The 12,692-nt window shown below is 34.2% G+C and overlaps 1 protein-coding gene across 1 annotated transcript in view; it reads right to left on the reverse strand.

Moving 5' to 3' along the window:
- Positions 1 to 426: 426 nt before the first annotated feature.
- LOC150090668 (dual specificity protein phosphatase 19-like) overlaps positions 427 to 12,692 on the reverse strand; it is a 48,043-nt gene continuing 35,777 nt past the window's right edge. Inside the window, exons 3-4 of the mRNA XM_090379383.1 lie at positions 9,280 to 9,549; positions 427 to 952 (exon numbers count right to left, since the gene is read on the reverse strand). Of these exons, the coding sequence (XP_090235509.1) occupies positions 516 to 952; positions 9,280 to 9,549 (707 nt within the window). The 3' untranslated portion in view covers positions 427 to 515. The remainder of the gene's footprint in view (positions 953 to 9,279; positions 9,550 to 12,692) is intronic.

Below are 12,692 nucleotides of genomic sequence, written 5' to 3' on the forward strand. Positions count from 1 at the left end.
GCAATTTTTTTTGCTATTTTTTGAACTCTGACCAATTCTATGCAGTCACTCCCGGAGTATAAACAGGAAATTTATTAAACATTGTCCCTGCCTTTCTAACTGCCTTTAGGAATAGGAGAACAGTATGATTGATCTGCTTTAAACAGTATAATTAATCTGCTTACCTAAATACTTGATAAAATGTTAACTTCTGTGTTGTTATCACAACTTCTTATTTTAACAAATTCCATAATTACTTTTTGATTTTTTGACTTCATGACTTTTTTGTTTTAAATTTCTCTAATAAAGATAAAAAATAAAATAATTTTTTTTAAAAATATAAAAAATGTATTAAAATGTATATAAACTTATAAACTGCTGTTTGAAATGTCTTGTGTCGATTAGTATTATTGCAATAAAGATTTCTAAATACTATAAGTACTCCCGTTACAAAATAACCATATTTTATTCAAATGTTTAATAACTTTACTGTAAACCCTTAAAATTTATCACATTAATGGCTCTCACTTTTCAAGTTAGCTAAAGCGATTAAACTTTGGCACAGTTCCATGCACATCATCATCACCAAAAAGCTCCTTTTCATACTCTTGTAACTGATCAACAAAGCCATCATTAGGCCTAATATATGGCCTGACACTTTTCACTGCTGCCATTGCTTCATTTAACCTCATTTTCTTTCTACTCATTAAATAAGCAATTACAAGTGTTGCAGAGCGACTCACTCCAACATTACAGTGAACCAGAACGCACCCCACTTGTTGTCCATCATCAATAAATTCAAAGCAACTCTCAAAGAAAGAACGAATATTAGTCTCAGGAAGATCAAGAATTCTCACTCGTTTATAGATCAACTTTGAATCATAATAGTTGGGCACTCCACTTGCCATATTGATGACATGTGTAACACCATATCTTTCAAGAAGGTCAAGGTCCTTTGCAACATCCTGGGAACCTGTTGAAACAAATATGATTAACTGAGCCATATATTTAAAAGTGAGTTAATTCAAATTAGGTACAGCAAACCTCAGTTAATGTAAATACATGCATAATAACACCTTAAATTATCTATACTTTCATATTATTCGTTCATAATAAAACATCAAACAAAAAATATGCAAATAAGAATGCATAATGAGAGAAATACTTTGAGAACCTGCTATACATCTGATAAAAGTAATACCTGCTTTCAAGAGTGAGGCCAACATACAATCACATTTCCATCCAATATTTATTTTATTTTTTTTTCTGGCAGCAGGATTGAAACTATTTTGTTAGGCAGTGTTCTTAACGATGAAAACTTGGAACAAATTTTGCATTTGTAATGAGTTGCAATGGTATTGTACTACAGTAAAAGCCTTCTTAACTGACTTGGTGGATTAACGGCTTAACCAACTCAGATTAACTGATACTCTCCCTTCCCTCTTTAAAACATACTATGTGATGCCCAATAACAGCACCATTCATTGAACTACAAGAGGATAATGAAGAACTCAGTTTATTAACTGATTTCAGATAAATTGAAGGTTTCAAAGATTTGCAGCCAGAAAAACATATAACGATGAATTCAATGTTTTCCAACAAATCAGTCATGATTTATTAGAAAATGAAATTATGGAGAATGCAGAAATCATATATACAGTGATAGAAACAGATGGATTTAAATATGAAGAAGAGATTGAATCAGATATAGGGCAAAAATTTCTCAATTTAGAAGAAAATCTTTACTGCAACAATAATAAGATGTACACGTCACAGGCCAGGGGTTTACATGTTCATCAGGTTAGCTGCCAAAAGCATCCTAGATATATCTTTACATTTTATTGAATAACTAACTCAAGGTTCAATGATGAAACATTTCTAAAAAAGGTGGAGGAACTATGCTAAACGGATCAAAATTACTAATTTTATGTCAGATGAATATACATGTTTCAAGTGAAAATAAAATTTTTAAGGTTCATATGTATGATTCCCTACTTTAAATGACTTTTTCTACTAACCAACCATCCAGTCCCAATCATGTAAGGTAACAGATCTTCTGTTGTACTTTCAAACAAATTATAATCTCTTTGTGCAGTCATTTGTTTGGAAAGGTTAATATGCTATTTACTTAAATGATGAGACAATGGCTAAATAGTAAATTAACCTTTCTGGTGATATAATGCCATCTCTAAAATATTAATCTATCAAATGTACTATCCAATAGCTTCAAACAAATGTGTTTGAAAACAGCGCAATACAAGGGCGATGTGTGTGTGTGTGTTGTGAAAGCAAAGTTTCTTCTGCAGTTAGAGTGTGCACTTTTTATATTCTACTTACACAAATGACATTCACATTAATGCAACTGTAGTGAAAAGGGAATACATCACTGTTGACCATATAAAGACACAAAATAACACAGAGGAATTTTTTTTTTTTTTTTTTTAACTGGAGAAGATAATTTTCTACATGTGATCAACACCGAACACGTTCCCACTGCTTTGGCAGCCACAGAAAAGTTTTTCATGACTACTGAAACACCATCCAATTGTCTTGAAATTTTCCACTTAAATTTTTTTTATTTCCATGCAATATAAACAGTACATTACAGAGATGATACCCTTCTCACTTTAGAAAGCAGTAAAAGTTTAACTAACATAAAGATCACTTGTTTTGCTGATGGAATCAAAGTTAGTTCAAAAATATGAAAAACACTGCCCTCCCTTGCTAACAGTTTAGGGAAGGTTACCTTCTCTGTCAACAATAATTATTAAAGACCAATGAAAGAGGAGTACAGAGAAATGTGTTCAAGTATGGAGACCACACCTAAAGAAAGACATTGTTCTTCTTGAAAGAGTTCAAAGATGGGTAACTTGCCTGGTGAGATCGGCAAAAGGGCATCCATATGAGGAAAGACTTCGAATATGTGGGTTGCAGAGCTTGGAAACTAGACACCTTAGAGGAAATTTGACTGAGGCATAAGCAAAATGAATAAAGATGAAATTTTCATGGTTATAAATGATTCTAGAACTAGGGGCCATAATTTCAACTTATGGGGGGAGTTGTTTAGACTGGATTGTAGGAAGTTTTATTTTAGCCAGTGAGTTATAAATAACTGGAATAAGTTACCTACATAGGTGATAGAGGCTGACAGTCTTGGGAAATTCAAAGGTCAGCTGGATAATTATCTAAGGGAGAAGGGGAAATGCATAGGTTGTCCATTTCCTTTTCTCTTATTAATTTTTATTATTTTATTATTTTTTTTAATTTTCTTATTATTATTAATTTGTTTTTATTCTTATTATTTTATTTTATGTATTTTTTGTTATTTTATTTTATTTTATTATTATTTTTTTTTGGCTGGTGTGGGTTGCATAAGCCATAAGGTTCCTTGCACCGTGTGGCCATTACTAATACTAATATCCTGAACTTAGGTTGATAGATGAACTGATTGTAGCATAACATTTTACACTAAGTATTCTTATATAAAATGAAGGTATGGTCATGTTTATAAGCAAATGCAATTTTTCAAAAATAAAATAAAAATAATAAATAAATGAAGTTGGTAAATTCTGGACTTCATCTGATGGACAGTGGACTTTAATGGAATTTTGGAAATAAAGTTTTGTTTAACTTTTAATATAATCGAATTTGAAGAACTAATCCATCAGATTCAGAGAACAAGGCTTGATCGAAATTTTTATTTTTTTTTCCCCAATTTGCATCAAATTGAGGAGAAAAAAAAAAAACAGATTTCAGAAATTTTTAAGATTCATAATAACAATTGTAATAATTATAATAACTAAGCTTTCCCCCCAAGCTAATAATTCAAACCTAACTGTAATAATTTTGCTTCTGGTTTCTTTTCAGTTTAACATAAAATCATTCAAATCCCAAATGGTATTCTGATATTCTCAAATTTAAGAACTTCTTCATAGGTAAATGAGAATGTAAAATAATTTTTCAGCTTATGAGCAACTGATTCAAGATCACTGATACTGTTACCATAAATAGCTAGTGGTTTATTACATTTGATTCCTTTGCTTTCACCACTAGCATAAGCAAAGAATTCCTCACTACTCTTCTTTGTATTTTCAGTTAAGAACTTCAGTCTTCCTAAATCCCTACTAATTTCATTACAAACTAATTTATATTTATTGTGGGATTGGGTCTGTGATAATTTATAATCATCCCATGCACCTTTCTTATCTGCCATTAAGATCATCACAATTCTTTTGACATCCGTTTTGATCTAAACTTTGAATATATTCTTTCTGTGGTATAAAATACTTGGTAGTATCAAAGAATGACTTTTGGTCCAAATAAAAAGTGAAATGTCTAAGACCTTGTGGGAAAAAAAAAAATCCCTTTTCCATTTCGGCACCTATAACATAATGATATAGAAATCGTGTCATCCAATAAATCTGGAAATGCCCTGTTACTGGGTGAGGGACCAACCCACTGTTCCAGTAAATCTCTGAAAAATTAAGAGTCCTCCATAAGACATTCTGATTTGATGACCCACTACTTTTCTGTAAGGATATCTATCATGCTCAATCATCTGGTCTATAACATACTCTACTCCCATTTTATTTCCCAATTGTAACCCCACACCAGACAGACTCAATATAGTTGTCGACTGGATATGCTTGTCTTCAATCTATATACTTGGCAATTAAAAGCATAACCCTCAATTCCCTTCTGTCATGTGTATACTTCCTTTTATCTACTATATTTGCCATATTCAAATTTTGCATCCAGTATATCAAAATAACCATGTTTCTGATATTCCTAGTATGTTTGCATTTTTTGACATAACCATCCTTGAATTCATTAAATTTATTAACTACCCTCCTAGCAATAAGTATCCAAAAATATATTCCTAACACAACCTATGTAATTGCTTATACCAATTCTTTCCCCAGAAATTTTTCAGTTTTTCAGTTTCCTATACTCTCATGGCCTTACAGCCTGTTCTAGTTTGCACTTATAAGACTAACAAGTTGATAAAAATTCAGGGCAAAATCCCCAGACTGCAAGAAAATTTAGACTAAGTTAACAAAACAATGCCACTATAATAATTTGATTAATTTACTGCATACAGACATGATGCATTTGCACTAACTTATATGACTCTTAATAGCTTATGAAAATCAGTAGGAGAGATAGCCCCTGTTCCTCTCCAACTGATTTGTTTTCAGTAAGTTTCAATAGGCAGTTCAAAAGCAGTACAAGAATATAATCTAGCTCTGCTTTTAACTTCCATTACCCCATGCTAATAATTCAAACCTAACTTTGCCTCAGTAGAATCAGCAAGTATTCTTGCACCTCTTATTCAAGAATATTCCATCTTTAGAAAAGAAGTCCCTTCTTTAATAAATGCAGGCCAATGAGAAAAATTTTACCTCATGTGATCTGTTTGTTTGTTTGTTTGTTTTTGAAGAGCATTAGCAACTAAGGCCATATTGCTCCGGAATATGCGGTGGTCATTCCCTGACCTTTTCCGCATCCTCCGTATTTGGTGGTGACGGGGTCGAACCCCGGTCTAATCAAGAAGTGTGTGCTATGCACTGCTGCTTCTTCCCACCTGGCTACGGAGGCGCCTCATGTGATCTGTACAACCTTTCCAGGCTAAGACCACAGAATATCTAATATCATTATTACCTACATGTAGAACAATATCACACTTTGTTCCCTTAAAAGATAACTGTTCTGTGATATTCATTCTATCACAACCATGCCCTTGTCCTAATTCCACCTATCCTTATTACAAAATATATTCCTTGTTTGAATATAATGTGCTAGTGTTTGTATATAAAGTAAGCTTCAGTTATAGTATTTTTGAAGACAAACAGCACTATAAGTGGAAAATTGTTATAAGCAGCCCCCCCCTGCCTTCCTTTAGAGGATATTTTCATCAATTTTTTTGTACATAACATTGATTTTTCAGTTTCTTTTTCAGTATTTATGATGCAATGGTTTGTGTGTAAACTGTAAACCTGCATACAATACACTATTCTTGCTTCTTTTTTGGCATCCTCTACCTTTTTTTGTTTAAAAATAATGAAATTTTCAATGATTTTATTAAGCTAAACCTACTTTGTATTACTGAGTAAATGTAGTCTTAATAATAATAATATTTTCATTATTGAAATTTATTGATGCCATGTTGAATAAAAAAAAAAGCCAAGGAGAGCTTGCAAATGCAGTGATGAATAGCTAGACGCTAAGTTGTAAAGAGCAGTCTACTGGCTTTCAAAGATTCAAGTTATATATGAAATAAACATTATCACTGAGTACCATTTCTATGAAGCAAACAATTAATGATTACTAAAATTTAGTTTCTATCATCCCTTTCTCAAAGCCAAAAATCAATACGAAAGAGGGTTCCATCCAGGTTTCTTCATACCATTACAGACTACACACGGAGGGACCCCAAAGTGACAAAGTGATTCAGTCTTGTCTAGGGGACTCAAAAAGGTCTTAAGCTAGCACTGATTATGGCATTTGCTTCAACATATCAGAGTGCATTCAACATGCCATAATTTCCAGAATATTGAGGGGAAAAAAAATAATAAAAAACATTACAAAAATTTGTAAACAATGTCTGAAACATAAATTCTGGAATTCACAGCTAAAAGCAAAATCGCTTACTTTTGAGCTGAGCTATAAATCATAACAAAACTCAATTTTAGCAACCAAAATTTTATTCAAAAACTAGTCAACACAAGCAAAAAACAAACATGTGTACCAAGCTATAAACAAAAACAAAGCATTGTTGCTAATGGCCCAGAGTTCAACCAGTGTGCCGAAAGACTCAAGCAGTTATTTTATGTGCCTTTACTTTTACACCATTTATACATTGACTACTCTACCTATATGCATTATGGCACAGCACTTGTGTGCTTTTTGAATGCTCACAAGAAGTAATGACACATCACTTGTAGTATCATTCGACACTTATAAGCATAAGATGCAGTGAACATATCAAAATCACTCAGGTTACAAAATAGTTTAGGGAAAAAACATCACTAATATGATTTTTTTTTTTTACTGAAGTATCGTTTATCAAGGAACAAAAATTAGTGTTAAATATTTGTAAATAACAATAACAAACATTTAAAAAATGAGGCTCTATAAGTTCCCACAAGACCATTTGTTTAACACTTTCAGCATGTAAGTCTGAGGCACATGAGGTGGGTCCCCTGCAGTGAATTTGACAGCAAACAGGTCCTGTGAAATGAGTCTTCCACATGGAATTCTGAAATTTTATAAAATGAGAACTAAGTAAAAGCTTTAAAATATTAACCTTTCATCACACACTTCCTCAATTTAATAAGGGTGCTCTTGTATGTTGTCTGTGAGATGCCCTTTTTTGTTTTAATTACAAAAAATTAATTTTTACCTTTTTTAACTGAATTAAAAACTGATTATTAATTATGATTTTCTAAACTCAAAGAGCACTGAACAAAAAATAACTGAGATGCCATACAAGCAGCAGAAGGTTAATGTGTTTTTATTTTGACTTTTTTCCCGACACTAGAGTAAAATTACTGTCAAAAAGTAAATCAAATTTTTTTTTTTTTTTTTAATAATAATAAATAAAACTCATTGGTACTTTTTTGATGAAATCATACTTTATCCATTTTTTTATGCATTACTCAATTCATTTTTGTCAAATTCTGGATCTGGATTCTACAGAAATCCTTCAATTTCAGCCTTTTGTAAACTGAAATTGGACAAGTGAGGTCAACAGATATGAATCTTCTCAAATCTATTTTCATGTTGTCATCTATTATAAATTGTATTTAAAATTAGTCTGGAACACAGGTAGCAGATGGCAACACATGCTAGACAAAATTAAGACAATTAATACATTAATGAATACATTGCTTAAAGCAATCTTCAAGATGTACATATTCCTCAGAGTTCACACATGAAAAATATCATAGTCAGTCCTCGTATAGCATGATAGTTGTGTTCCTAGAAACCATTGTGCAATGCAAATAACAGGCCCTATGGGAAAAATAGGTGCCGACCACCCAAGATTGAACACACATTTGTAATCAAAACATTACCAAACACAATAAATAATCGTAATAAAATACTTACGTATTTTATACGACTATTATGTAATAAAATATTGCTAATGCTTTTGCTTCTATCATAAGCAAACTTGTTCTTTGTTTGATCTTCTATCCAAACAGACGTTCCATCTCTTCCAATTCTTGTGTCTTGATTTAATGGATTTTGTTACACTTTGAGTTGTTCCTGCTATGAAAGTTGTTTTTATTTTCTCTGCATTCTTTCTAATTCTCGGCGTTGCCTCATTTAGGCCTGTAGTATGTGCAATATCACATGGTCTTCATTTCACTCAGTGTTTCACAATTTCATATTTTTTCTCTATCGACAGAGGCAGACTGGCCATAAGCCTTGGCAGGGAAACTCGGGTGGGCCGGAGGCCAGAAGAGGATGGAGGCAGGTGTGATTTTGGCCATAAACGCTAGTATGAGGCCGCTACAAATTTTCCCGTGTAAGAATTTTTGACCTAGTCCGCCTCTGTCTATCCATATTGATTTTCTTTTTCTCTCTGAATCTGTAGTGTCTTCACCAGGATGCTTCCTTTTCACACCTCTAAAGTATTTTACTAATTTTTAGGGAATAAAGCACAATTACAAAATGAGGAGGCACGCTTGATACACATAAACAAAGCTGCGCATGTGTAGCAACTGAATAAGCAACACCATAAAGGCAGAGACACACTTAACACCTCACTAGCTCACATTTTACTAAAGCACATTTATGGGGGTTACTACCATAAAACAATAAAAACAATTTCCAGTTGCATTTCTGCTAGTGGAATTGTTACTGGTAGTAAACTTGATCTAACTGCATTTGTGATAATACCGATAGCTGGAATTGTGTGGGTTTTTACATTATTATAGCGAAATGTGTTTCCCCTTCACCGATATAAAAAACAAATACATTTTCGGAATCTTCTCTTCATTCCTATCATGTTGCATTCAGTTGGGGTGATTCCGCATTCGACTGCCATTTCTTGTAAACACAAAGGCGAACCATGCATAAGTGAATGTGGTCATGTTATATACAATATCGTTCCCCTATTTATAAATCGTGTATGATCAAATTCGTGTAACGTAAACAGGTGTTATACGAGGACTGATTGTATATATATGTACTGCTGAAAGGATTAAGGATAAGCTCTTATTTTGAAGTGCGATTATACAAACAAGTAAATAGCAAAAACAAATCACGCATTCTGAATATTTAATATAAACATACCCATTATCAATCCAGGCAAAATAACAGATACTTTGAGATCTTCCCTAAAATCTGCTACAAATCCATGTGCCCTTCCTCTCTTTTTCACATGATATCTTCCTTGGTTATCTCTACTTTCAAGAAGTTGCTGGCCATCTTCAGTGGTGATATGTGTTTCAACATGTTGCAATTTCTCACTCTTAAAATTTTTCACTTCATCCAGAAGATATTTTGGATTCATTTTACAAGTGCGTAGTTGTTTCAAATGTGTATGAGGAGTTCTTACAAAAGCTGTAAAGAAATAATTATAATAATGAGATATGTTAAAAGACCTTTACTTAAGTCAAAACAACACATACATGTATATCAACAACACAGATACATAAATGTGCAAAAATTCTCTAATACTAGGTTATAGACTCCCAAACTTTTTAGATGCAAGGATGCATCCCAAAATACCAATATTAATAATACATTAACCTACCAGGGTGCAAAAGAAAAAAAAAAAAAAAAAAAACACCAGAGCAGGAGTTGTGGTGTGCTCTCACTATTTGTTCATTTGGGGAGGGGGGAAATAGCTTAAAATGGACACACTTAATTTTATTCTATATTCTGACAGAACAAATAACTTTAATAACAGCAGCAAAATTACACAAAACAAATATATATACACTCAGTGATCCCTGAATTATGAACACCCCATCTGTAATGGACTATTATTATCATTAGCCATATGGTGCAAGGAAGTAAATAAAAAAATTTAAAAAAATCAAGGAAACCAATCAAAAAAAATAAAAATTTCTGAGTTACCCTGAGAGAGGGAGAGTCAGAAGGGAATCACCAAGAAAGAAAAGAATTATGATATCCAGCTCAGAATCCTGGTGTGCCAAGCCCATACTCACCAGATGTGAGTCCTTGGGGTTAATATGCCACATAGCTCTTAGTATAAAAAGCCAAACAGCTTTGTATGTTAGAGCAGTGGTACCATTCACCTGGTCATGCAAGTAAATGATAAAATAGCAATTACTGGATGTAGCAAAGGTACCATGGAATTTCAGAAGGGCATGACTGTGGAAGCTCATGCATCAGGTGCTTCAATATCAGACATGGCACATCTTGTCAGTTGCTCCTGCCCACTGTGGTTAAGATGTACAAAGAATGGTGTTGAATGAGCTCCACCTTCGGCCGAAAGAACTGTAAACGATTACACAACGTGGATGTTTGTGGTGAGTGAAGGGTGCAGTGCATTGTATGGGCTCAACACAAGTCACTGTGCAACAGTTAATACTGCAATACAATATGGGAAGTGCAAGGACAATATCCCAAATGATGATCTGCCACACATTCAGACATATGGGGTTAAACAGCAGGCGACCCAAGCACCCACTCCACACCTCTGATCATCGTCAATGGTGAATGCTGTGGTGCTAACAACACACTGGTTAGGCACTGGAGGATTGGAAACAAGTGTGCTGGTCAGATGAGTCCAAATACCTGGTGCAACACACTGACAGATACCATCATGAGTGGTGCAAGCAACACAAGTCCATGGATTTATCATGCAGGGTGCACACTAACAAGGCAGGTGGAAACAAGTGCATATGGACCAATGTTTTGCTGGTGAGGTCTACCAGCAGTTGTTAGGAGACTATGTGCACCCTGCTATGTTGCATTTTTTTCCCAGAGAAAAACAGGATCTTCCAAGACAATATGCACCGTGTCATCAGGTCTGCACGAATGGTTCAAGGAACACAGTGAAGAGATCACCCATCTTGATTGGCCTCCAAATTCGTCTGACTTCAATCCCACTGAACACCTGTGCATTTTGTTTGGAACAAGAAGTGAGGCATATGGACATGCCACTGTCAACTATTCCAGCACTGTGAAAAGCCTTGCAGGCAGCATGGCTGCAGATCTCTATGAAAGTCTTCACACATTTAGTGGAGTCAATGCCTAGGCAAATAGAGGCTATTAGCTGTGCGAACAGTGGCCCAACATGGTATTAGACAGGTGGTCATAATTCAGTGATGTGTGTGTGTGTATTTTGCAACTACTAATGGTTGAACCTCAAGGTAGTGAAGCAGGCAAATCGAAAGGACACCAAAACTACAGACTAATAGATTAACAATAGCTGCAGGCAGAGGTGAAAGTGATCCTTGCACTGCTTCTACCGGAATGTGCAGCTGCCTTGAAAGCAAGGCACTGGGGATTTCAAGGACTGCTGGGCGTAGGGGTTGCCAGATTTCTATGACTGGATTAAAAGGTGTAGATGACTTTCATCAACCGGTGAAATACCACCACTTTGCTTATTGGAGGCTTGAAGTGGTGAAACCCATGTTTAGTCTCTAGAGCAAAGTTTCCGGCATCCCCCTCTCCCCATACTTCTCCTTCAACCCATGCACGGTACTAAGTACCATAGGTTTTGATACCTTTCGTGTTTGGGGTTCTCATAAAAAAAAATAAAAAAGAGACACTCAAAAATAATTAATGCTACCACTCTTCGACTCTCACTCTATCACCACCCACCCCAAAAAAGGAAAATTGTATGATTTTTTAGTTAATAATTAAACATTGTTTATATTTTTTTAGATTTTGGTTTAAACCAAAATAAATTATTTCAGTTTAAATCATTTATTATTGTGCTTTTAACTACAGGGTCTAATTTCTGAAAATGCTGATGAACATGATACCCAAAAAATTCTTGATCAAAACAATTCTGCAGTGAATTTTTTAGATCATTCATTATATAAAAAATGTCACTGGCACATGTTTCATTCTTTTCAAGCTCTTTTATTGCTTTGCAAATTATTTTGCCTCCTACGACTGTGCAGAAATCTTCCACTGCCATTACGAGGCACAGGCATTTAAAAATGAAAATAAAGGACAAATTGCATCCTTTCTCGTTTCAAGAAAGGACAAGGACAGCTTGGCTAAAAAAAAAAAATATTGTCCTTTGAAATAAAGTACATCTGGCAACCCTAGCTGGGAGTCATCACGAAACAAGTAAATACATGGACTGTGTTACAGTAAGAGAATGATGGCGCTGTTGTCGCTATTTGTATGTCCTTATGTTTGTGAGCTCCTCAATAATTGGATTATATTCATGATCTAGACCCCCCCGTGAACGAATTATTGCATAACTTCCATAAATTCTTGGTGAGTGATAGGAGATAAGTTTGGGGTTGTTTTGTGAAGGGGTTACTAAGATATGAGTGATTTAAAATTTCAAAGTTAATATTTTATGCTACAAGGTTTTCTCCCATAGACTTATAATAGAGACTGGAAATAAGTGGAATATTAGGCTTAGCAGTAGTGCCACTGGTTTCACCATTGCCTTCTATGGTGCAAGACAAGATGGCCGCATAACGACAACTTTTGGAGGGAAAAATACTTTCCGTGGGAGTCACCATTATTGTTACCAGTGGCACCTATAA

Source organism: Mastigoproctus giganteus, chromosome 1 (assembly GCF_048544385.1).
Source record: "Mastigoproctus giganteus isolate SK-2022 chromosome 1, ASM4854438v1, whole genome shotgun sequence".
NCBI classification, from domain to species: Eukaryota; Metazoa; Arthropoda; class Arachnida; order Uropygi; family Thelyphonidae; genus Mastigoproctus; species Mastigoproctus giganteus.